At 48.0% G+C, this 25,482-nt stretch overlaps 1 protein-coding gene across 3 annotated transcripts in view; it reads right to left on the minus strand.

Annotated features, from left to right (window-relative positions):
* Window positions 1–25,482, minus strand: part of APOO (apolipoprotein O) — a 75,435-nt gene that overhangs the window by 25,166 nt on the left and 24,787 nt on the right. For 2 of the 3 annotated variants that reach the window (XM_070943295.1, XM_070943294.1), the window contains exons 2-4: window positions 13,175–13,285; window positions 2,408–2,527; window positions 2,127–2,181 (exon numbers count right to left, since the gene is read on the minus strand). In XM_070943295.1, coding sequence (XP_070799396.1) covers window positions 2,127–2,181; window positions 2,408–2,527; window positions 13,175–13,285 — 286 coding nt within the window. The remainder of the gene's footprint in view (window positions 1–2,126; window positions 2,182–2,407; window positions 2,528–13,174; window positions 13,286–25,482) is intronic. The other variant, XM_070943296.1, reaches the window with a different exon arrangement.

A 25,482-nucleotide genomic window follows, 5' to 3' on the forward strand; every position in this document is an offset into this window, starting at 1 on the left:
TTGAAAGTTAGCTCTGCTCTTCTATCTTCCTGTTTCAAACCATCTCCTGCATCTCCAACTAACACAGATGACGAAGAAAGACTGGCTACTGGCTCATCTACTGATGGTACTTGTAAAAGCGTATCTAATTTTGGAGATACACAATAAAGCTTTTTATCAAAGTTATTGGGAGCTGAAATTGAACCAGGTCATTCCCAAGGTTTCTGGACAACTTGGGCAAATAGATCAGGATATGGAATAATATCACAATCAGAAGTAGGTACTGGGAAAAGATTATTCATCGAATCAACCAGATTATTTGAAGGAGTAGATTGGTTAGTATCAATATCCATATTTGTAGCTACCTTCGCTTTGCGAAGGAGTGACTTAAATAGAGCGGGTTTAAATAGACCTTGGAATGCCGGCTTGTCAGCCATGTCCCCGTCATCATCAGATAGTTCAAAATCCTCCAGATTATCCTCTGGTTCTAACAGATCTGCTGTTCTACCACCTTGCACAGAATGTGACTACTCAGCTCTAGGTGCGTGATAATGGCCAGTGTGGACAGCCACCGGGTCCTTAGGCGCTACAGGTAAACCTGAGTGTTGTAAGCCTGCCTGGAAAATTCGGGTAAAAGTTTGGGCCAAAAAGGCCTGGACATCTATGGCCTGGTCAGCCAAGGTATCCTCCCCAAGTCTAAGTCCGGCCGCTGTTGGCGTGAAAGTGGCCTCTGGGACTGACCGGGTCAAATTTTTAAGGAAGGGCCCTGGTGGAACCGCCTCTTGTAATATAAATCCTTCTGGATTCTGGACCATATTCTGAACAGTCGCATCTGGGTCTGAAAGATTTTTTAGGTTAGAGACCGAATCCTGAGCCATGCTCTGTTGAACCTGGTCTAACTGGGGATGAAGTATAATTATGTCATTTTCCCCACTTTGAATAGTTGCCTGCGCCGAGCGCTTGGCTTTATCGAATTGTCTTTCCAAAGCATTATGTCTGCACTGGACTTGTCTAGTCATTCTCAAAGTCCCATCAGATTGAAAGGATTCATGATGGTGAGCATGCCCTGAAGCTTTGGTTTTAACCTTTTTTTGTCTCAGTGGCTTGGGGGAAGGAGCTCTAAGAGGAGATGGGCTCTGATCCAACTCGGAAGAAATTGCCTCCTCTGCCATAATCAGTCTCCCAACGCCCCCAAATTGAAATAAACAATTTAAATAATATATACTTTCCTGTAATAAGCCAGTTGTTGATGATACTCAAAACAGTCAGGAGTTAGGACCCAGACCAAACGTTAGCACAGTCCTCACACTGCTTCCACCAGGCTCGGTTAGGCAGATAGCCCTCTAACCGCTCTGACAAGATGACGGTTGGGCGCAGTAAAGGCGGTTAAAAATGGTGGTGCTATGAAAAACTGCCTCCAATTAGTGCCGTTTGATCCTTCCAGAATACTGTCAATAAACCGCTCGTCTTTTGGCGGCTTAAACCACCAGTTTGACAATTTGCCTCTTCCGGAAGCGACCTCCTGCTGATTCAAGTTTGCCGGCAAGGCAGGGACTGTAAAACCACCGCTAAAATGAGGGCTATAATAGCGAGGGCGGTTTTGCCGGCGCGCCGGTTAACCAGCTCCACGCTCGCGGCGAAAATCAGCTGAGGGAAAAGTTCGAACTTCCCTAAAGCTTTTAAATTGATCGCAATTAAGAGCAGCGGTAGGCGCCCCAGCCGGGAACGCCTGTCCGCGCAGCGAAAAAACACTCTTCCAATTAGTAGCCCTCTTCAAATTAGATCTAAATTAGTTGCTAAAACAATAGAGAAAAAGGCACTCCAGTCTGATCACCAGCGACTGAGTGAAAAGACTGGACATGCGTAGTTGGAGGAGGCAGGACAAAGCTGTGGAGGAAAATTTGATTGGCACCCAGTCGATCTAATGACAGTGAAGGAAACCCATATAGTGGAGTGGCGGAGCATCGAGGAGGAAAAGGGTGGTATATGACCTTATTCATAAAACAATCATAGGCAGCAGGAATGTAAGCAGATTGAATAATGAAGTTACTGTACTTTAAAAATATGTACAGTAATACAAGCACATAAGAGTATATTATAATATTTCCAAAATGTGTATAGTTTAATTTCTGGAAACATGCTCTCACCTTTAACATATTCACAGGCCTTTTCTACCTTAGGCATAGCTTTCCCAGTACAGTCCTAAAGAAGGCAAAGTTGAAACAACTATTAGTATGTTAAAATATTGCAACATTTGTTCCAAAGCAATTTAAGTATGGGTATATAAGTATATAAGTACTGAAATTATTGTGTTTACAGTTTAGATTGCAAGAGAAACAGATTCTACTCAAATAATTTCTGCAATAAAAGCTACATGTTTATACAAATTATTCAGTTCTTGGGATGGTAACAAAATTAAATGCTATACCTGAATCCAAGCTGCATATGGCGCCAAAGAATGCCGCAGATGAGAAATAGTTTCTTCCAGTTGTGATTCTGGAACTTCCACATACTTTGATTTTGGTGATGGACTGGTATAGAGTGAAAGCTGTAAATAGCAGTAAATAGTTACTACTTATGTTCTAATGCCATGTTTCCCTGAAAATACGGCCTACCTCAAAAGTAAGGTGTAGCCTGATTTTTTTGGGGTGGGCATAAGGCCTACCCCAAAAATAAGCCCTAGAGAAGGGGGTGGGCGTTGCCAGCACAGGAGGCAGACCTTCTCTTCCCCGGTCACCTCATGGAGGCTCAGCCCCTTAATTGCGGCCCGTGGATCAGCTGTGCCAGGGAGGTCTGGGTAACTCGGCCCAGATCTCTGGAGCACCTCCCCAACCGCTGGCCTACCAGGGCCCCCTTTGCCAGTGGTCGCACTTCCCTGCATGAGCTTCATGGTGGCCCTGCAGCGGGACAGAGGAGGGGGGGAGATTGCTCCTTCCACCTTTGCACCCCAGAACCCCGTCTTCCCTAGCTGCCAAGCCCCCTGCCTGCATCCTTCTCAATGGAGCAAGACGCACAGAAAACGTATGTGAACCCCTTGGGATTACATGGAGTTTTGCATGAATTGGTCATAAAATGTGTTCTGAACTTCATCTAAGTCACAACAATAGAAAAACACAGTCTGCTTAAAATAGTACTACACAAACATTAGATGTTGCCATGGTTTAATGGAACATAACATGTAAACATTCACAGTGCAGGAGGAAAAAGTATGTGAACCTTTGGACTTAATAACTGGTTGACCCTCCTTTGGCAGCAATAACCTCAACCAAACGTTTCCTGTAGTTGCAGATTAGACCTGCACAACGATCTGGAGTAATTTTGGACCATCCCTCTTCACAAAACTGTTTCAGTGTAGCAATATTCTTGGGATGTCTGGTGTGAATCGCTCTCTTAAGGTCATGCCACAGCATTTCAATCGGGTTGAGGTCAGGACTCTGACTGGGCCACTCCAGAAGGCATATTCTGTGCTGTTGAAGCCATTTTTTTGTTGAATTACTTGTATGCTTTGGGTCATTGTCCTGTTGCATCACCCATCCTCTGCGGAGCTTTAGTTGGCGGACAGATGGTCGTACGTTTGCCTGCAAAATGTCTTGATAAACTCTGGAATTCATTTTCCCATCAATGACAACAATCCGTCCAGGCCCTGAGGCAGCAAAGCAGCCCCAAACCACGATGCTCCCTCCGCCATGTTTTACAGTGGGGATGAGGTTTAGATGTTGGTGTGCTGTGCCTTTTTTTCTCCACACATAGTGTTGTGTGTTCTTCCCAAACAACTCAATTTTGGTTTCATCTGTCCACAGTATATTTTGCCAGTAGTGCTGTGGAACATCCAGATGCTCTTTTGCAAACGTCAAACGTGCTGCAATATTTTTTTTGGACAGCAATGGCTTCCTCCGTGGTGTCCTCCCATGTACTCCATTCTTGTTTAATGTTTTCCTTATTGTAGATGTGTTAACAAAAATGTTAGCATGTGCCAGAGATTTCTGTAAGTCTTTAGCTGACACTCTAGGATTCTTCTTTACCTCATGAAGCATTTTGCGTTGTGCTCTTGCAGTCATTTTTACAGGACGACCACACCTAGGGAGAGTAGCAACAGTGCTAAACTTTCTCCATTTGTAGACAGTCTGTCTTACCGTGGACACATGAACATCAAGGCTTTTGGAGATACTTTTGTAACCCTTTCCAGCTTCATGCAAGTCAACAATTCTTGATTGTAGGTCTTCTGAGAGCTCTTTTCTGCGAGGCATGGTTCACATCAGACAGTGCTTCTTGAAACCAGTAAACCCAAAACAGGTGTGTGTTTTTATAGGGCAGGACAGCTGTCAGCAACACATCCAATATCATCACACTGATTGGAGTCAAGGTTGGCTCACTTCTGGCTCCAATTAGCTCTTGGAGAAGTCATTAGGCTAGGGGCTCACATACTTTTTCCTACCTGCACTGTGAATGTTTACATGTTATGTTCAATTAAACCATGGCAACATCTAATGTTTGTGTAGTATTATTTTAAGCAGACTGTGTTTTTCTATTGTTGTGACTTAGATGAAGTTCAGAGCACATTTTATGACCAATTCATGCAAAACTCCACGTAATCCCAAGGGGTTCACATACTTTTTCTTGCAACTGTACATCCCCAAAACAAACGTTGCTTACCTGAACGTTCCTTCTCGGCGCGCTGATGGAGAATCCAAAGCGTGGGTAATGTTCACGTTGAGCTTGTCAGAGACTGAGTGTATCACTTTAAATTTTCTGCCTCGGTTCCGCCCCTTCTGTTCGACTGATGTCAGTTTAGTTCACGAAGAACAGGTGAGAAGACGACGGTAGTCCACAATCAAGGCACCGGACCTGAAGCCTTAAGGTAGGGAGGGTTGGATTCTCCATCAGCGCGCCGAGAAGGAACGTTCAGGTAAGCAACGTTCGTTCTCCAGCGCGCTACTTGGAGAATCCAAAGCGTGGGATATACCCAAGCAAGTTTCTTGGGGGGGCTATCAGACAGGTCCGGGGCAAGTACTGGAGCAGCGACCGATTGTAGAACACGTCGGCCAAAGGCCGCATCAGCAGCCGCAAAAGAATCGATCTTATAGTGCCTAATGAACGGGTTCAAGGTGGTCCAGGTGGCTGCTCTGCAAATTTCCGAAACCGAGGCTTGAGTTGCCCACGCAGCTGAAGTGGAGGCACTCCTGGTGGAATGAGGAAGGACTTTGCCTGGAGGGGGCTTGCCTGACGAGGAGTAAGCCTTGCAGATACATGCTTTTAGCCAACGTCCAATCGTGGTAGACGAAACCTTTTGGCCCAAAGAAGCTGGAACGAATGAAACAAAAAGGGCTTCAGAGCGACGGAATGCCGAGGTCCTCTTGATGTACCGATGTAGAGCCCTCCGAACATCAAGGGTGTGCCACTGGTCCTCTAACGGGTGTCTGGGATCCGGGCAAAAATCGGGAAGGATCAGCTCCTGAGTGCGGTGGAAAATCGAGTTGACTTTCGGGATAAAGGAGGGATCCAACCTGAGAACGACTCGATTAGAATGGAAAATACACAAGTCCTTTCGAACTGACAGGGAAGCCAACTCAGATATCCGTCTAGCCGATGTCACCGCAATCAGGAACACGACTTTGAGCGTCAGAAAACGCAAACCAATAGATCCCAATGGCTTGAAAGGAGGGGCCATGAGGGCCTGAAGGACCAGTGGGAGGTCCCAGGATGGATATCGATGGACACATGGAGGGCGGAGATTAGAGGCGCCCCTCAGAAAGGATCTAATTCGTCGATTGTGAGACAGAGGAACATCCGAATCGGTGGAAAGGACGGTGTTCAGGGCAGCCACATGCCTGCGGAGCGTGTTCGCCGCGAGGCCCTTGTTGAAACTGGCATGCAGAAACTCCAACACGTCGGAGACCGAAGCAGAAGTGGGATCAGAGTGTCTGGCGGCACACCAGGACGCGAAAGAGCGCCAAGTGGCATTGTAAATTCTGGTGGTGGAAGGTCTCCTGGAGGCCTGGATAATGGACACAACATCCCTGGACAAGTTGTCTTTGGTCAGGAGGATCCTCTCAAGTGCCAGACGGTCAACTGCAACCATTGAGGCTCTGGATGCAGTATGACCCCCTGGCTGAGAGAGATCCTGTGGTCCGGGATTTGCCACGGAGGAGCCACCGATAGGTCCATCAGGTCGGCGAACCAGGACCTGCGCGGCCAATGGGGAGCGACGAGCAGGACGTCCGCTTGTTCCAGCAGGATCTTCCGGATCACCCTCGGCAGAAGCGGGAGGGGGGGAAAGGCATATAGAAGGCCCCATGGCTAGGGGCAGAGAAGAGCGTTGGTGCCCTCTGCTGTGGGGCAGTGGAACCGGGAAAGGAATCTCGGAAGTTGCGCATTGGTCAGGTGGGCGAACAGGTCGATTATGGGACGGCCGAACCTGACGGACAGCTCTTGGAAGAGGGATGGATGGAGTTGCCACTCTGCCTGATCGATCTGCTGACGGCTGAGCCAATCCGCTTGGCGGTTGTCGGTCCCGGCTATGTGATCCGCCGTCAACGACCGAGTGTGAAGTTCCGCCCAAGTCAGGAGCATCGTCGCTTCCGCCATCAGGAGAGCCGAGCGTGTTCCTCCTTCGCGATTTACATGCGCTTTTGCCGTCACGTTGTCCGTGAGGACGCGGACCTGTTGGTCTTCCAAGAGAGGCTGGAAGTGAGACAGCGCGAGTCTGATTGCACGAAGCTCCAGCCAGTTGATGTCGTTGGCTGCTTCTGCGGCAGACCAGCGACCCTGTGTGACCTGGTTTTGAAAGTGGGCACCCCAGCCCAGCAAGCTCGCGTCCGTGGTCACTGTCACCCGTGGGGGTTTTTGGAACAAACACCCGGAGAGCACGGATGGCGAGATCCACCAACGTAGGGAATCGTGGACTGCCCGAGGTAGCCGGACTCGAGATTTGGATTTGCTTCGGTGTGCCTTCTGAAAAGGTAGTAGGTACCATTGCAGAGGCCTGGAGTGGAATCTGGCCCAAGGTACAATGAAGAGGCAGGATGTCATTTTGCCGAGAAGGGTCGAAAGAAGCAGTAACGGCACCCGGGGAAGTGACAAAATTTGGAGGACCAAGGAGCGAATGCTGAGGCGACGATCCTCCGACAGGAAAACCATGTTCAGTTGGGAGTCCAGGATCGCCCCCAGGTGGAGAATCCTGGTGGTGGGATGAAGATGACTTTTTTTGATGTTCAGGGTGAAGTCGTGTGAACAAAGGGAAGATGTCACCAATTCGAGATCCCCCATGGCAAGTTCGGGCGACGACGACAGGATGAGGATGTCGTCGAGGTAACAATAAAGCCGAATGGGGATCAGGCGGAGAGAGGCGGCTACGGCTGCCAACACCTTCGTAAATACCCGTGGGGCCGACAACAGGCCAAATGGCATTGCCCGGTATTGGTAATGCAGACCATTGAAGGTAAACCTGAGAAACCGACGATGTGCTGCACGGATGGGAATATGCAGGTAGTTAACAAAATCTATATGAATAGTATTAGATTTAGTCTTAGGGAGCTGAGCACTATTATTTTTAAGTGTTCGAAATTAAATCTAGCTTCAAGAAACAATATCAACAAAAGACAAGCAATAATGTATGTAGATGTATATATGTATATAACTGCACCAATGAACCGAAAATGTACCGATTGTATCACTATATGTTATAATAAAATCAAATTTAAAAAAAAAAAAAAGGGAATATGCAGGTAGGCTTCTTTCAAGTTGATGGAAGTCATCAGGTCTCCCGGACGAATACAGTCCATTATCGACCGCAGCGTCTGCATTTTGAATTGATGGTACTTTATGAATTTGTTGAGCGCCTTTAAATCCAGAATTCCCCTCCATCCTCCGGAATTTTTGGCCACCAGGAAAAAGACGGAGTAGAAGCCGGTCCCTTGATGACTCGGGGGGACCGCCTCCATAGCCCGAATGTTGAGGAGGTGTTGGATCTCCGTCTCCATCAAGTCCCGTTTTATTGGATTTGTTGGAACTGGGCAGGTGATGAATCTGGGAGGAGGGAGGGAACTGAATTCTAAGGTGAGGCCGAGGCGGATGGTTTGGAGGACCCAGGCGTCCGTTGTAGTCTGCTCCCATTGGGACCGGAAAAGATGTAGACGGCCGCCAATGGGAGTCAAGGAGAGGGAGTCATTTTCCCCTCCTGTAGGGACGGGAGTTGGAGCCCCGGTAAGGCCTCTTGAAGGAGGGCTGGCGACGACCCCTGTCACGAAAGTTGGCACGGTCGGGGGGTCTGTAGGGGCCCTGTGAAGGTGGGCGGTATTGGTAGGACCCGCTGGGTCCGGAATCTGCCCCAAAGGGCGGCCGTTGAGGGTATGAAGAGTAACGGTGATCCCCGCGTCTGAAGGAAGTCGGCATCACTTTCTGCTTGTCCTTATCTTCAACGAGTATGGGGTCAAGCGCCTCGCCAAAGAGACTCGCCCCTCTGAATGGGACTGAAGCCAGCTGCCATTTTGACTTATTGTCAGCTCTCCATTGTCGGAGCCACAGGAGGCGGCGGGAAGCGACCGTGGCTGCGAGGGATCGTGAGGCGAACTTGGCTGTGTCCAGGGACGCGTCTGCCGAATATTCAGCTGCCGCAACCAGTTTATTAATATCCTGGTGTAAGCGCTTGTCGTCCTGGGGTAGGCGCTCCTGCAACTGGCGGAGCCAGATGAGGGAGGCGCGATTGAAAAAGGACGAGGACGTAGCAGCCCTGATAGCCCAGGCGGCCGCTTGATGATTTTTGCGGAGGAGAGCTTCCGCCCGTTTGTCCTCAGTACGTAAGCCGTCCGCAGCATCGCTGGTCAGAACTGAGGACGCCGTAAGTTGGGCTATGGGTGCATCCACGGAAGGCAGTTGTAGCATCTCCTGCAGATTAGGCGCTGAACAGTATAATTTTTTGTCTAGGCCGTTCGGAGCTGGAGAAGAGGCCGGAAGGCTCCATGGGCGTTGGATGACCTCCGTAAACAGCTGAGGACAAGGAATAGAGCCGCGGTCTGCAGATTGAAGAGCCCATTAGAAGGAGAGGCAGATGATGACCCGGATGGTTGGTCGGAGGAATCCGCCAAATTAGTAGAGACCTTGGCCTTGTGAAGGAGAGACTTAAACAAGGCTGGGCGGAAGAGTCTGGTCAGTGGGGGTCTATCCGGTGGGAGGCCCTCATCTTCCGAAAATTCAAAGTCAATATATTCCTCCTCCTCCCAGTTGGAGTCCTCACTGTGGAATGAGTCCTGGAAGCATTCATAGTCATGGTAACGTCTAGAAGACGCAGCATTCAAAGGTTGGGGCTGGTTCTGAGATGTCTGAGAAGCCTGGGTAACAGCAGGAGTCCATGCGCCTGATGCCATCAGATTAGATATAGTGGCTGCCACGATGGACTGGACATCCAAAGGAGGGTCAGGCTGAGAAGTATTTGCTTGTCGTAAACCAGCTGCAGTAGGTGTAAATGTAGCTGATGGAGCGGGCCGGTTAGCCGGTCGACACGAGCTGGACTCCGGCTCAGGGTGGGAATGAATGGGAACATTCCCGGACGGGGCGGGAGGAGGGAGACTTGCTGTCGAGGCGGAGGAAGGATCCGCTCCGGTCGAAGGCGGGGCAGTAGATGCCAATGCTCTTTGTTGGGCGACACGAAATTGTCGTTCAAGAGCACGATGCCGGCGTTGTTCATCCTTAGATGAATGGGAACCCCCCCGGAAACGAGTTGCAACGAGGAGGGCGGGGGTGCGGAAGCCGCCCGAGCAGAGCGTGACTGTGACTTGGTTTTCTTTTTTGCAGGTGGAGGATCCACGACTGATTGATCGTCGGAGAGGTCGGGATCAGAAGAAAGGTCCAGGGTCGCCATTGAAGGAGACAGGAGTTCAGGTGAGTTAGAGGTGGGTTGTTTTTTTTTTTGGTCGCTAAACGAGACGGAGGTCAGAAGGGAGAACAATAGGAATCAAATAAGTGGTATAGATACGATGTTGATTTTTTTTTTTTGGTCGGTCACTAAACGAGACCGGAGGTCACAAAGTGGAAAACAACAGGCCGCAAGTCAGTCCAATAGGGCGGAAACAGACGTAAGTTGGAGCACAACGTCACTATGAGGATCGGATGTCAGATAACGAAGCAACTGACGCTCCTGGAGGATACAGCAATATCAGCAAGTAAAGGTTAGTGCGCATGCGTGTCCAGTGAAAATGAGCAGGCAGCGCTAATACTAGCCGAGGAAATGGCGCCAGGCAGGCCTAGAATAGTTCAGGGAAGGCCCAGACGCTTGCCGACAGGAGAAGGTACTGCGCATGCGCTGGATAGCCGAGGCAAGCGGAGCGCAGGCTGGGCAAACTGAAACGGTAAGAGAAGGCTGCAAACTATCCAAAAAGAGCAGCAAAGGCAGCAAATCCCAGGGGGGAAGGTGAGCAACGGCTAAGTGAAAAAGTCCGTCCGACTTAAGGAGGCAGCTGCAGCGCTGGCGGGAGCGGGATAATGGGCAAAATGGCGGCGGGCGGGAAAACTATCCCCCTCAGTGCTTGTGAGACGAAGGCAGGGTGAGCGGCAAGGAATCGATCGGGGCGATGCCTCAGCGGGTCGATCGGCCCCGAGATAGCAATACGGCACAATCCGGGGGTCGCTCAGGCGATTTCCCCACGGAAGCCAGGGATAGCGTTTTTTGCTTTGCTGACAGCCGCAAGACACGCTAGCCAGGCACTAGGCTTCAGGCTAAGCGTTCTTCCCAAGTTTAAAAACGCGCTCCAGGGCAAAGCGCAATTAGCGTGAGTCAATTAAGCCGTTAAGGAAGCAATTAGGTGTCGATGTTGATAATTTTGAAGAAAAAAACAATGCCAGATGGATTGTCCCAGGCCAGGCTGAAGCCTGAGGGAGAACTCACCCCCTCTTGAGAATTAGCAGTCCATGCAAGTCAATAAGCAAGGAATCCAGAAATGGGAAGGAGAATAATAACAAAAATAAAAGGATATGGATCACAAAGCGTGGGTAGAAAAAAAGGTGAAAACGATGAGGATTGTCAGAGCAAGCCAAAATTCAGTCTCTTCCACTCGACTGAGTGAACTAAACTGACATCAGTTGAGCAGAAGGGGCGGAACCGAGGCAGAAAATTTAAAGTGATACACTCAGTCTCTGACAAGCTCAACGTGAACATTACCCACGCTTTGGATTCTCCAAGCAGCGCGCTGGAGAATGCTCAATCCAGCCTTCAGCCTTGCAATCCTGGGATATGCGTCTGTGCTCAGATTCCAAAGAAAGAAGGTTTGCAGGAAAATCCCCATCCCTCATTTTCCTGCTGATCGTTTTTTACTTGGGATTGCAGCTCAGACACACATCCCCAAAATGTTCCAGCCGAAGCCTTCAGCCTTGCAATCCTGTGATGTGCATCTGTGCAGGGCTCCCAAGGAAAGAGCGATCCGATCCAACCTTGGAGAGTTATCCAGAGCTGGCAGCAATGTGCTCTCTCTCTCTCTCTTTCTCTCTCTCTCTCTCTCTCACACACACACACACACAAACAAAGGTCCCTCACCCCCACAGGACAGCCACTTGACTAACCTGCTTTCCAGCTCCATTCTCCATTGTCCGTGCATGGCAAAAAAAGTAGTCTGTGGGACTACAGTTAAAAAAGTAGTTCAGACCTTCCAACTTCCCATGAAAAAAAAGATCTCGCAAAGTTGGAAGGCCTGAACTATCGTATTTTTTTTACTGTAGTCCCATAGACTACTTTAGTTGCCCTGCATGTGGCAGCGGAGAATGGAGCTGGAAAGCAGGTTAGTGAAGGGATATGTCTGCCCTGAAGGGTGTGTGTGTGTGTGTGTAAGGGTTTGGCATGGGTGGCCTGGCTGAAGGGTGCGCTGGTGCAGGGAGCTTGGGGCAGCTCCGCATCCCCTGCCTTGCTTCATCCTCCACCCCCCAACTGCCTCTCTTCGTTCTTTGCAACATGCAGCCTCTCACAGTAACGAGAATTGCCTGCAATTCTTGTTACTGTGAGAGGCTGCACATTGCTTCTGGGAAGGGGAGGTTCAGTCCCCTTACCTGGTTCCCCCCCGCCATTTCTCTTTCTCTCTCTTTCTCTGTCTCTCATATACACAGAGAGACATTTGATCGCTTGAACTGCAGTACACTTTTCGCCCAGAGGGAGAAGAAGCAGACAAAAAGTGTTTGGGTGCCCGATAGGTGCCGACCTGCATTGTCAAGTGATTGGGTTGCTGAGTGCCGGCCCGCAGGCAAGCATGGGGCTGCCCCTGGTCGCCTATGGCAGCTCTGCAGCCATCTCACCTTCTGCCCTGCCCAGCCCAGCCTACCACCAAGCCCCGGTTGGTACCCAGCAGCCTCCACTACCTCCCACTGGAGCTACCCCACACACAGCTGGCATGAGAGCTGCAGCACCCACCAGAGCCTGGGCTGCAGCCCGGCGCCTGCAGCACCGAGTAGGTGTGCAGACTGGCGCTCAGTAGCCCAAAGGAGACCCCTTCCAGCTGGAGTTCCGTGTTCAGCCAGGGAGTGGTTCCTAGGACTGCCTGATTCTCAACCAGCCAGCAGCATGATTGCAGGGGGCTTCCTGCCCACCTGAAAGAAAGGCTGTGTTGTGTAAAGGGGCTTCCCCCCCCCCCAAGACCCTCTAAAGCACTGGGCTGTGGCTCCAACCCAGGGAGCCTCAATCGGGACCAAGCTCTTGGTACGCCCCAGCCTCCACCCACCAGGAGGACAAAGAGCCCCCGCGAGGCCAGCAGCAGCATGGGCAGCCGCTTAGCGGCCAAGAAGTGCCCCAGCAGCAGACAGGGCAGGTGGAGGCCAAGGCATGCCAAGGGTTTGGCCCGTTGCAGTTGCAAGCAAGCAGAGAGGGGGGGCCAGCAGTAGCTGCGCTGCCACTCCTGTTGGCCTCTGCGCTTGCAGCCTCCTGCACATCAAAAAAATAAGACCTCCATGAAAAAAAGCCTGTGTGCTTATTTTGGGGTCCAAAAGAAAATAAGACCGGATCTTATTTTCCAGGAAACATGGTAAGTGTGTATTGGGGGGTTCTCCACATGGGAAATTCTTCTACATAAACCACAATGAGGCAGCATTGCAACACTGCAACACACCTTCATAAAAAAGAATAACTTCATTAGAAAAGAAGAAATCTAAATTATGAATTTACATACTGAAATTAGATAATGAATGAATAAAAAAATCATTCAGAGAAAAGATAGACTCATACCTCATCAACTTTTAATAGGTTCTTTTTGGAGGATTTATTCTCAGCAGAATCAGCATATACATGTACAGCAAGCAAGCTTAAGGTACCAGGTGCAGCAATCAACTGCCTTATCTAAATATAATAAAATGGGGATATTTCATACGTTCCAATGGATTTGAACAGATACATATTCGCAATTCAAACATGAATTAAGCAAAGTTATTGTGAGAAAATGGATTATTCCTGAAAAAGCATAACCTGAGTAATGCCATATTTAACCTTTATATATATATTTCATGAATCCTGATGTAACCTCATAATCAGAACATGAGTAGGCAGTAAAGTTTGGAAAGGAAAAAGGGAGCTGTAATGTTCCTATGATGCTTGTTTTGTTTTCACCGCTTTTCGGAAGGCTAATAAAGGTGGGGATGGTCCGGACCTCAAGAGGTAACTGGTTCCAGAGAGCTGGGGCAGCCACAGAGAAGGCCCTCCCCTACGGGCCCACCAGCCGGCATTGTTTAGCTGACGGGACCCGAAAGAGACCAACACTGTGGGATCTTACAGGTCGCTGGGAGCTATGCGGCAGAAGGCGGTCTCGAAGATAACCTGGCACTGAGCCATGTAGGGCTTTAAAGGTAATAACCAACACCTTGAATTGTGACCGGAGACCAATAGGGAGCCAGTGCAGCTCGCGGAGAATTGGTGTAATGTGGATGTAACTAGGTGCACCCACGACAGCTCGCGCGGCTGTGTTCTGGACCAACTGTAGTCTCTGAATACTTTTCAAGGGTAGCCCCATGTAGAGCGCATTGCAATAATCTAACCGTGAGGTGACAAGGGCATGAGTGACTGTGAGGAGAGCCTCCCGATCCAAGTAGGGCCGCAATTGGTGCATCAGGCGAACCTGTGTAAAAGTTCCCCTAGCCACAGCTGTCAGATGTTCCTCTAATCTTAGCTGTGAGTCTAGGACACCCAAATTGCGAGCCCGTTCTGAGGGGGACAATTTCTCGCCCCCCAGAACCAAGGATGGACAATCGACATAGTCTTTAGGAGGCAATATCCACAGCCACTCGGTCTTGTCTGGGTTAAGTCTGAGCCTGTTGACTCCCATCCAGACCCTCACAGCCTCCAGGCACCGGCACATCACATCCACCGCATCACTGAATTGACGCGGGGTAGAGATATACAGCTAGGTATCATCCACGTATTGCTGATACTTCACTCCGTGTCGTCGGATGATCTCCCCCAGCGGCTTCATGTAGATGTTAAATAGGAGGGGAGAGAGGACCGAGCCCTGAGGCACCCCGCAAACGAGGGGCCTAGGGGTCGACCTCTGTCCTCCTACCGACACCGACTGTGACTGATCAGAGAGATAGGAGGAGAACCACCATAACACGGTGCCTCCCACTCCCAGCTCCCTTAGTTGTCCCAGAAGGATACCATGGTCAATGGTATCGAAAGCTGCTGAGAGGTCAAGAGGTCAAGTCAGAGTATCAAGGATTCCCCCGGAGTTACGAAACATCCAAGACTTACGCATATTCCGCCGTGCCCTGAAAACATTTCTATTCCAACAAGCTGGTCTGGCCTAACTCTCCCTTTTTAATTGGCTTTTAAACTGGCTTTTAAATTGGGTTTTAAACCTCTTTAGATAAATTTGGATGTTTTTAATCTTTGAGCCTAAATTACTTAATCTGTTTCTTAATAGTTTTTAACTTCTATATGTATTTGTATTTATTATGGCTGTTCACCCCCCTGAGTCCTTCGGGAGTAGGGCGGTATACAAATATGAAAAATAAATAAATAAATAGATAAATAAATAAATAAATAAATAAATAAATAAATAAATAAGTAGCACCAAGATGGAGGAATGACCCCCATCTTGGGCTCGCCAGAGATCATCCATCAGCATGACCAAAGCAGTTTCCGTGCTGTAGCCAGGCCTGAAGTCAGACTGAAAAGGGTCTAGATAATCCGTTTCCTCCAATGATCGCAGGAGATGAAGTGCCACCACTTTCTCTACAACCTTTCCCACAAAGGGTAGGTTGGAGACTGGACGAAAGTTCTTTAATTCTGCTGGATCCAGGGAAGGCTTCTTGAGGAGGGGCCTTAAAACCATTTCCTTTAATGGTTGCGGGAAGGACCCTTCCCTCAAGGACGTGTTAACTAAAGCCTGGAGCCAGCCTCGTGTCACCTCCTGCTGGCCAAAACCAGCCAGGAGTTGCACGGGTCCAACAAACAAGTGGAGGAACTCATCGCTCCTACAGCCTTGTCCACTTCCTCAGGAGTCACAGACTCAAACTCATCCCACACAATGGGACTAAGACCTGCACCTGTCATCTCGGTCGGAATTGCCCAATCAGAGTCCAGGTCCATCCGAATCTGAGCGACTTTATCCGACAGAAACTGCACAAACTCCTCAGCTCTACCCTGCAAGGGCTCCTCCACTCCCCCTACATTAAGGAGGGAGCGAGTCACCCTAAATAGGGCGGCTGGGCGCGAATCAGCGGATACAATAAGTGTGGAAAAATGCGAGCATTTTGTTGCCCATATCGCCACTAAATAAGTCCTGATAAAGGCTCTTAAGAGTGTTCAGTCAGATTCGGAGCTATTGGTCCTTCAGCGTCACTCTAGACATCTCTTCTGGCGCTTCATCTTCCGGAGCTCCTCGGTAAACCAGGAAACTTTCCTGGATCCACCGCCATGGAGAGGTCGCAAAGGTGCAATCCGGTCCAGTGCCCCAGATGCCGCCCTATTCCAGGCAGCCACCAGGGACTCAGCCGGACTGTGGACAAGGGAGTCAGGTATCTCCCCAAGCTCCTTCTGGAACCCTTCAGGGTCCATTAGGCGCCTGGGACAGAACCACTTAATCAGCTCCACCTCCCTGCGATGGAGGAGTAGCACCCTGAAGTCTAACCTCAGCAGGAAATGATCTGACCACGACAAGGGAGAAGCATCTAAACCCCTTAATTCCAGATCATATCTCCACTGCCCCGAGAGAAACACCAGGTCAAATGTGTGTCTCCCCCCCCATGAGTCGGACCCTGAACTACTTGGGTCAGATGCCACTGGCCCAGCCCTCTCCGTCTCACTGTCTACTTGCCCGCGGTTGAAATGGGCCAAGCTCTCGGCATGCCCTGGCCCCCACCTGCCCTGCCTGCTGGTCCTGCTGCTGCTGGGACACTTCTCGGCCGCAGCACCTCACAGGAAATTTTCGCCCTCCTGGCAGGGTGGGTAGAGGCCAGGGGTGCTGAGATCTTGGGCTGCGGGCAAGCAGACAGTGGGACAGAAAGGGTGGGGCCAGTGGTAGCTGCCCAAACACTTTTTGCACTGTGGGAGATGAAACTTTGTCTATTTGCAAAGGGGATGCTTTGAAACGGAGCTAGAAATCGGGGGGTTGCAGGGGAATACTAGATCTAAAAAGACTCAACAAACACATCAAATACAAGAGATTCAAGATGCAATCCTTAACCTCTATTCTAAATTGCATCAGACAGGGGGATCTGCTTACATCCATAGATCTAAAGGAAGCCTACCTGCACATACCAATTTGGATTTCACACAGGAAATATCTCAGATTCTGTTACGCAGGGCAACACTTCCAATACAGGGCCCTTCCATTCGGCCTGTCTTCTGCCCCCAGGACGTTCACAAAGCTCCTGGACGTGGTGGCAGCCCATCTGCAGGCTCGCCCAATCAGGCTTCAATGTTACCTAGACGACATTTTGATTCAATCTTCATCCATCAGGCAGGCGAGACAGGATTTGTCAGAGACTATTCAGGCTCTGCAACTTCACGGGTTTTCAATAAATCTAGAAAAGAGCCAGTTAATTCCATCCCATTCTATCCATCATTTAGGTGCCCGGATAGACACAGTCAGTTGCCAGGTTTTTCTATCACCAGAACGTCTAGTCAGCATACGGGCCTTGATACATCGGGTCAGGTCAGCCAGGTCTGTCTCCCTCGCAGTATTGTCCCAGTTACTAGGGAAAATGATTTCATGTCTGGCCATCATTTCTTGGGCGAGGTTACATTCCCGAACCTTACAATGGTTCCTCCTACCGAGCCAACGAGCAGGCTTCAGTCACTCCACAACAAGAGTCAGAATGCCTCCAAAAGTTCTCCACTCCCTGAACTGGTGGATATCTGTTTCTTTTGCAAATCTGAACTCTCTGTCAATAGTCAAATTTCCTGGCTGTGTTGACTCCTACTGCCAATTCTGAGATACAGCTTTGGTCTAACTCCTTAGTGAAAGCTCGTATTTGAAAATTGAACGGATGCCCTAGAGAAAGGCTATCTCTTCAAGGAACCGCCACTTCTAACACTAACTTCAGATGCCAGTCTATTCGGCTGGGGGGCTCACCTGGGTTCCCAGATGGCACAGGGCAGATGGTCTCCACAGGATCTGTTACACGACATAAATTGGTTGGAACTCAGAGCTGCCCACCTAGCTCTCCGTCATTTCCACCTCTCACTAACCAACCATCACGTGTTGCTGTTAACCGACAATGTGACCGCCAAGGCACACGTGAACAGGCAGGGAGGCACCCGGTCCAAGGACCTGATGTCTGAAGCAGAGAGCCTTGGCCTCTGGGCGGAATCACACCTGCTCTCCCTCCAAGCAGAACATATTTCAGGCGCACACAACGAACAGGCGGACTGGTTGAGTCTCTGGCCAACCAGGCTAAACTTGAACCCATTGCTTGGACTCTCCTGCAGCGCACATAGATCGAACATTCAGGTAAGCTCCAATGTTCATTTTTGACCGGACAGAGAAATGATAGAGACTCAAAAGTTTTGTGTGCTTGCAAAGGGGATCCTTTAGATCTATGGATGTAAGCAGATCCCCCTGTCTGATGCAATTTAGAATAGAGGTTAAGGATTGCATCTTGAATCTCTTGTATTTGATGTGTTTGTTGAGTCTTTTTAGATCTAGTATTCCCCTGCAACCCCCCGATTTATTGGGGACCAGAAAGAGGATTGAGTAGAAACCGAGACCCTTCTGCGAGACAGGCACCGGTTCTATTGCCTGGATGGAGAGTAGATGAAGGATCTCGGCTTCCATCAGAGACTTCCTGGTGGCATCCCTGGGAAGAGTGCAAGAGATGAATCTCCTTGGAGGAAGGGATTAAAACTCCAATGTGAGACCGAGCCGGATGGTTTGCAGAGCCCAGGCGTCGGTTGTGATGAGCTCCCATTGGGCTGAGAACCTCAAGAGGCGGCCTCCAATGGGAACGTGTGACTGGGAGTCATTTGGACCTGCGGTAAGGTCTACCGCCGGCCCCTCGAAAGGGTCTCCTAGACTGGGGTTGTCTAGACCTGTCCCTGAACTGAGCCCTATCCTGGGATCGGTCTGAAGTTGGAGGGTAAGTCCTCTGATAGGTTGGGGCGGAGTAACCGCCCTCCACCCCACGAAAGGACTGCCTCCGATAATATGGAGAGTATCTCCTGTCTGTCCTCCTGTGAGACAGGGGAAGTACCTTCCTTTTATCCTTGGTCTCTACCAAAATGGGATCTAAAACATCACCAAAAAGATTATTGCCCTGAAAAGGAGCAGACGCCAATTTCCATTTGGATTTCATATCGGCTTGCCAATGGCGAAGCCATAATAATTGTCTGGAAGTCACATTAGAGGCCAGGGCCCTGGAAGCAAACTTAGCCGCATTAAGGTTGCATCAGCAGAGTATTCTGCTGCAGCAATTAACTTGTTGATGTCCTGGTGTAACCTAACATCTCCCTGGGGAGCTCTTGCCTGCATTTGGCGCAGCCACAGGAGGGAGGTTCTATTAAAGAAGGAAGCTGCCATGGCTGATCTGATCGCCCAGGCAGCTGCTTGATGTGTCTTACAAACTGACATCTCAGCTTTCCTATCCTCGGTCTTCAGCCCTTCTGCAGAGTCTGAGGGGAGAATATTGGAAGATGCTGGATTGGCAAAGGGAGTATCTATTGTAGGCAACTTAAGCAAGTCCTCTACTTCCTGTTCTACAGTGTACATCTTTTTGTCTAATCCGCTGGGATTAGACAAGGACCCAGGTTGAAGCCATTGCTTCTTAATAATGTCTATGAATAATCTGGGAGAAGGAACAGCGTCCTGGGTAGTGACCAGTTCTGTAAATAATCGAGCATGGGGGTCCTGCTCAGCCGAGCGATCAGATGCCCCAGCCACAACCCCTAGATTGGCCGTGGTTTTGGCCTTGTATAACAAGGTCTTGAACATGCTAGGGTTGAAAAGGCCAGTGAAGGCTGGTTTGTCTGGAGATCTGCCTTCATCTTCAGAAAGATCATGATCTGCGAATTCTTCCTCCTCCCCAGCATAAAACCATTCACTGCCCTGAGAATCATGAGGCGAGTGAAGGGCCTGGGAATAAACCCTATTCTGGTGGGCCTGGTGTACACTGGTACCAGCTGAGTCGGGAGCAGGAAAGCCCCTTCTAAGCAGGGCAGAGTCAATGCCCTGGGCAATGGTCTGAGCTAACATCTGGCAGAGTTCCTGGGAAAGAACAGGGGCCTGGCTTACCTCAGGGTGGAGCCCCGCCGCTGTAGGGGTGAAAGTAGCTGAGGGAGCTGAACTCCTAGGTACTGGAATGACTCCCTGATCAGATGAGTCCTGTTCTGATATGGGAATAACCTCCACAGTACTCTCAATTAATTCAGTTGGAGGATCTGTGGTAATATCTGGAGACCAATTCAATCTATCTTCGTTTGAAGCAGAAGGAGGTGTATCCTGAATTGGAGGGATACTAGGCTCTGGGTGAACAATGACAAGGCCTAGGCCTGAGGAGACTTCTGCCTGCTTTTTTGCCTTTGCAAATTGTTTCTCTAAGGCTTTTTGCCTTCTTTCTGCATCCTTATCAACAGCTGTGGAAGAAGGGGCCTTGGATCTGGTGGAAGGCCCAGGCTGAGCCCCAATTGCCTTACTGTGATCTGAAGACTTAGCTCTCTTAGAAGCAGAGGAATGGGATGCAGTACTTTTGGAGTGAGAGGAGCTGCGATCCGCTATCTTGGAATGACAAGCAAAAAAGGCAATTCAATCAGAGGATCTTACTAGGACAATGATTATAATAATGATATTATTCCTCACTCCAGTAGTTGTAAATATGGTGCCAATTTTCCACTGCTGTTAGGTATTAAGCGTGAGACTGATCAATGACCAGCTCTAATAACGCTATGAGAGAAAGGCTGTTAAGTATTAAGCGTGAGACTGATCAATGACCAGCTGCAATAACACTATGAGAGAAAGGCAGCAGTAATCAATGGTGTGGGAGAGACAACAATCCCCAAACCATAAGGCAATAGCAGTAAATCAGCCAGCAATGCTAGGCCCGATCGCCAAAACTCACGTGGCTCCTTGGTGTTTCCAATAAACCAAGACTGCTAATTAAGATCCCTTGAAGGTTTCTGAAAAGTTTGAGGCTTTTGCTCCGTTTCTGAGCTGGTAGAAGTCAAATTTGCCTTTAAAAGCTGCTAGGAATCAATAAAAGGATTGCCTCCGCTGTGCTGTTAATGGCGGCAATTAAGAGAGGCCCCTGAGGCAAGAGATTAGCTCCACGGGAGACCACCCCCAGACCACCCCAATGATGCCCTTGATGTGATGTCTCGCTTCCTGGAGGCCGTGCGGGTCTGGATGGGGAGAAATAGGCTCAGACTCAACCCCTCCAAGACTGAGTGGCTGTGGTTCCCAGCATCGCGATATAGTCAGCTGGTGCCATAGCTGACTATTGGGGGTGAGTCTTTGCCCCCCATAGAGAGGGCTCACAATCTGGGTGTCCTCCTTCTAAAGACGCACGGCTGTCTTTAGAAGAAGATATGACGGCCGTGGCCAGGGGGGCTTTTTATCAGGTTCACCTGATTCGCCAGTTGCAGCCCTTTCTGGATCGTGACGCCTTGCGCAGTCACTCACACCCTTGTCACCTCCCGACTGGACTACTGTAATGCTCTCTACATGGGGCTCCCCTTGAAAAGCACCTGGAGGCTCCAACTGGTCCAGAATGCAGCCGCGCGGGTGGTTATGGGCGCAACTCGTTGTGCCCACGTGACACCCCTCCTGCGCGAGCTGCACTGGCTCCCAGTGGTCTTCCGGGTGCGATTCAAGGTGTTGGTTACCACCTTTAAAGCGCTCCATGGCATTGGACCTGGATACCTTCAAGACCATCTTCTGCCACCAGTAGCCTCTCACCGGCCAGTCCGCTCCCACAGAGAGGGTCTCCTCAGGGTGCCATCGGCCAAATTATGTCGGCTGGCGACACCCAGGGGGAGGGCCTTCTCTGTGGGAGCCCCTGCCCTTTGGAATGAACTGCCCCCAGAAATTCGTAAGATCTCTGATCTCCGTGTATTTCACTGTGCCCTCAAAACCTTGTTGTTCCGCCAGGCTGGGCTATCAATTAAAGATTTTAATTGGTTTTAAATATGGGATTTTAAATTTGGGGGTTTTATAATTGAGCCAATTATTTAATAATTGTAATTATTTTTAAATTGTCTGTCTCTGTGCTTTTAATCAGGCTGTACACCGCCCTGAGTCCTTTGGGAGAAGGGCGGTATAGAAATAAAATTAATAAATAAATAATAAATAATAAATTACATATGTGCAGGTCCCTGTGCAAAATACACAGGATGGTTTTAAAGTAGCCACAGTGAGCTTTCAAGGGAATGCAGTTACTCTGCAAGACTACTTGTTATTTGGGTATTAAGGATTCAGCTAAAGCAACAGTGATCTGCCATAGGTAGAAACCATACAATTTGTAATGGATGGTAGATGTTCTTCTAGGATAAAAGGAGGTAAGCTTACTTTAAAAAATAAAATTGCAATTGTGGTTTCCCTGTGTGTGGGAAATGGGTCTCTCTTTTTCTCCCTCCATTCCTCTCATTTCTGTTTCTCTTTTTCCTCTCCCTCTCTTTCTCTTTCTTTTCTTTCCTTTCTCTCTCCCCATTCTCTCATTTTTGCTGGAGGCGGTGGTAGGTAAGGAGTGGGGTGCAAGGCGCATTGCTGGGTCTGCCACTCTTTTTGCGGTGGACATCAGCGTTACCAGTAGGGGAGCAAGGGACATTGCTGGGCCTGCCACTCTTTTTCCAGTGGCCATCAATGTTACCGGTAGGGGCGTGTGGGGTAGGTAGGTACAGAAATGATAGGGACAGAGGGAAACCACAATGCCAAATCCCAACCACCACACCCCCAGGGTTTTGGATTAATGGATTTAATGATCTAAAATGACTTTTATTTTGACCCCCAGACAAGATAAGTTCAAAAAGAAAGAGCTACTCCGTGGAATTCAAGAAAGGAATCATGGAGGATTCTCAGGGAAAGAATCTGGCAGCTTGATAGGAGAGCAAAGGTTTTGGTTTGCCCTTGCAATGGCACCTGGGTAATGGAAATTACTCAAGAACAATTCAAAGCCTCTCAACACTGGCTGGATAGCTTCCTTCAGCGACATGAACTGTCTCTGAGGAGATCTACCTCACTGTTCAAGCTGGAAGATGGTGAACTTGTTAAACGGGCACTTGCATTCAAATTGTTCGTTGATGGACGAAACTGCAGTGTTTATGGGCCAAGGAGCTCAAACAACAATTGAGCAAAGGGGTGCCACATCGATTTATATTCCCTCAACGGGATATGAAAGCACATGTGTGATGTGCATATTGGCTATTTGGCTGGATGGAACCAAAGTCACACCGCTAATAATCAGCAAGGGAAAGAAGGACAAAATTGAAAGGGTTTCAGGGATTTACGTCCTTGAAACTGAAAAGGCCTGGTGCACCCAAGCAGCTATCAAAAAGTGGGTGGAGCTAATGCTCCCACTTGTTGTGCAAGGAGGCCAAAGAGGCATGGTAGTGTGGGATTCAGCCAGCACTCACCATGCCAAGGACATGAAAAAAAAAAATTTTTTTTTTACAATTTTATTGATTTTTTTTATATGCAAATAAAATATAATAACAATTCTGTTTAACATCGGATTCGCAGTGTTTATACATATATACATGAATAAGTGTCTGGTGTCATTTGTACTATACATTTCTAATTAATTTCTGCACCTTTTGTTTCTTCCTTAATTCTATCATTTATCCATCCGTACCATCTTCCCCACACAGTATCATAATCAGAATTTTCATCGTCATTTATCTCGTGAGTTAATTTACTTATCTCTGCACACTCTAATATTTTATTAATTATAAGGTCATCTGGTGGTAGGTCTTTCTTTTTCCAGTATTGAGCGTATGCTAGTCTGGCAGCTGTAGTTATGTGTATTAGGAGGTGGACCTTTTCCTTTACGCATCCTTTCTTTACCATTCCCAGGAGAAATATTTCTGGGTTCAGATCAATGTCTTCTTTAAGTATGTCTTTCAACCATCTCCAAATTTTGCTCCAGAACCTTTTTGCTTCGGGGCATGTCCACCACGTATGAAAGAAGGTGCCATGGCCATGGCCACATTTCCAACAATTTGGCTGCGCATTGGGGAACATCTTTGCTAGTCTTGCAGGTGCCAAATGCCACCTATGAAGCATTTTGTAGTGATTTTCCTTATATGTGGCTGCTCTAGTTAATTTATAATTTTTATTCCAGGCTTCTTCCCATTCATTAAAATTCAAACTGTGTCCAATATTTCTCTCCCATGCTCTCAATTGATTTCTGATTATATCCTCATCTCTGTCTTCCTCTAATAAATAGTTATACAGCTTGGCCAACGCTTTTTTCCCTGGTCCCATCAAAATTTTGTCTAATCCATTATATCCTAATTCTAGGCCATACTCTTCTTTATCTTTCTGGTATCTTGATTTTATTTGCAGATAAGTCCACCAATCTAAAGTTATACCTTGGTCTCTCAGGGCTTCATTAGATTTAATATTTCCCCCTCCATCGACAATGTCTTTGTATCTGCACAATTTCTCCATTCCCCACCTGTTGGGGTAAATCATTGCCTCTACCGTGGAAAGCCAGTTTGGGACTTTTGAATAGTATCTCTGCCTGATTCCCACCCACGTTTGTATTAGGGAGTCTCTAATTTTATGCCTGTGGAAATAGGTTTTCTTTTTATTGTCTTTGTCCCATAGATAAGCATGCCACCCTTTCTATAGGTCATGTCCTTCTAACACTAAGATTCTCTTATTCTCCAAGGTGATCCAATCCTTTATCCATATCAGCTTTGCTGCTCTGTAATACATTTCCCAATTTGGAAGTCCAAATCCTCCCACATTCCTTTTTTCTTGTAGAATTTTAAGTGAGATCCTTGATTTTTTTCCCTCCCAAACAAATTTCCTAACGGTCTTATTTAATTCTGAAAAAAAAAATTTCTTTAAAATTACAGGTAAATTTTGATATAAAAATAAGATCTTGGGGAGGATGCTCATCTTAATTGCCGCAATTTTGCCAATAAGTGATAGTTTGATCTTTTTCCATCTATCCAGATCTTGTTTTAATTTATTAATTAATGGAGTATAATTGTCTTCTTTTAGAGATGAGCACCTTTTGGTTAGCCAAATTCCTAAATATTTTATTTTTGGGACAACTTGTAAGCCCAAGGTTTCTTCTATCTCTTTCTTCTGCATCTCAGTTACATTCTTAGTAAGTATTTTGGTTTTAGATTTGTTCAATTTAAAGCCTGCCACCTCCCCGTATTTGCCCAATTCCTCTAATACTTTTTGTCCAGATATTAATGGGTCTTCTAATATTAACGCCACATCATCCGCAAAGGCTTGCGTTTTATAAATCTCTTTTCTAATTTTTAGGCCTTTGATTTCCTCGTTGTTTCTAATGTTTCGTAGCAAAACTTCCAGAGCCAAAATGAATAATAGCGGTGACAAAGGGCAGCCTTGCCTTACACCTTTCTTAATTTGAAAAATTCTTGTCCTGTCACCATTTACTAAAATGCTCGCCCTCTGATTATCATAGATAGTTTTTATCATTTTTTCGAAGTTTTGCCCGAATCCCATTATTTTAATTTGCTTGGTCATAAAATTCCAGTTTAGATTATCGAATGCCTTTTGGGCATCCAAAAAAACTAAGGCCAGCTGCTTTTCTGGATGTTCTTCGTAGTATTCTAGAGTATCTAATACAATTCTCAAATTGTCCCTAATTTGTCATCCCGGGAGAAATCCATTTTGGTCTTTATGAATCCAATTTTTTAATATTTTTTTGGTTCTTTCTGCCATTATACACATAAATAGTTTGTAATCAGTGTTTAGAAGTGAGATCGGTCTATAATTTTGAATTTTTTTTGGGTCAGCACCTTCTTTCGGCAGTAGTGTAACATGAGCTTCCCTCCACGAGTCAGGAATTTTTGAGCCCGTCAAAACCTCATTGAAAATTTCCATTAATTTGGGTTGTAGAATTTCTTCCAAT

Source organism: Pituophis catenifer, unplaced genomic scaffold (assembly GCF_029215685.1).
Source record: "Pituophis catenifer annectens isolate HBS135680 unplaced genomic scaffold, rPitCat1.0.hap2 SCAF_4, whole genome shotgun sequence".
Classification (NCBI taxonomy): domain Eukaryota; kingdom Metazoa; phylum Chordata; class Lepidosauria; order Squamata; family Colubridae; genus Pituophis; species Pituophis catenifer.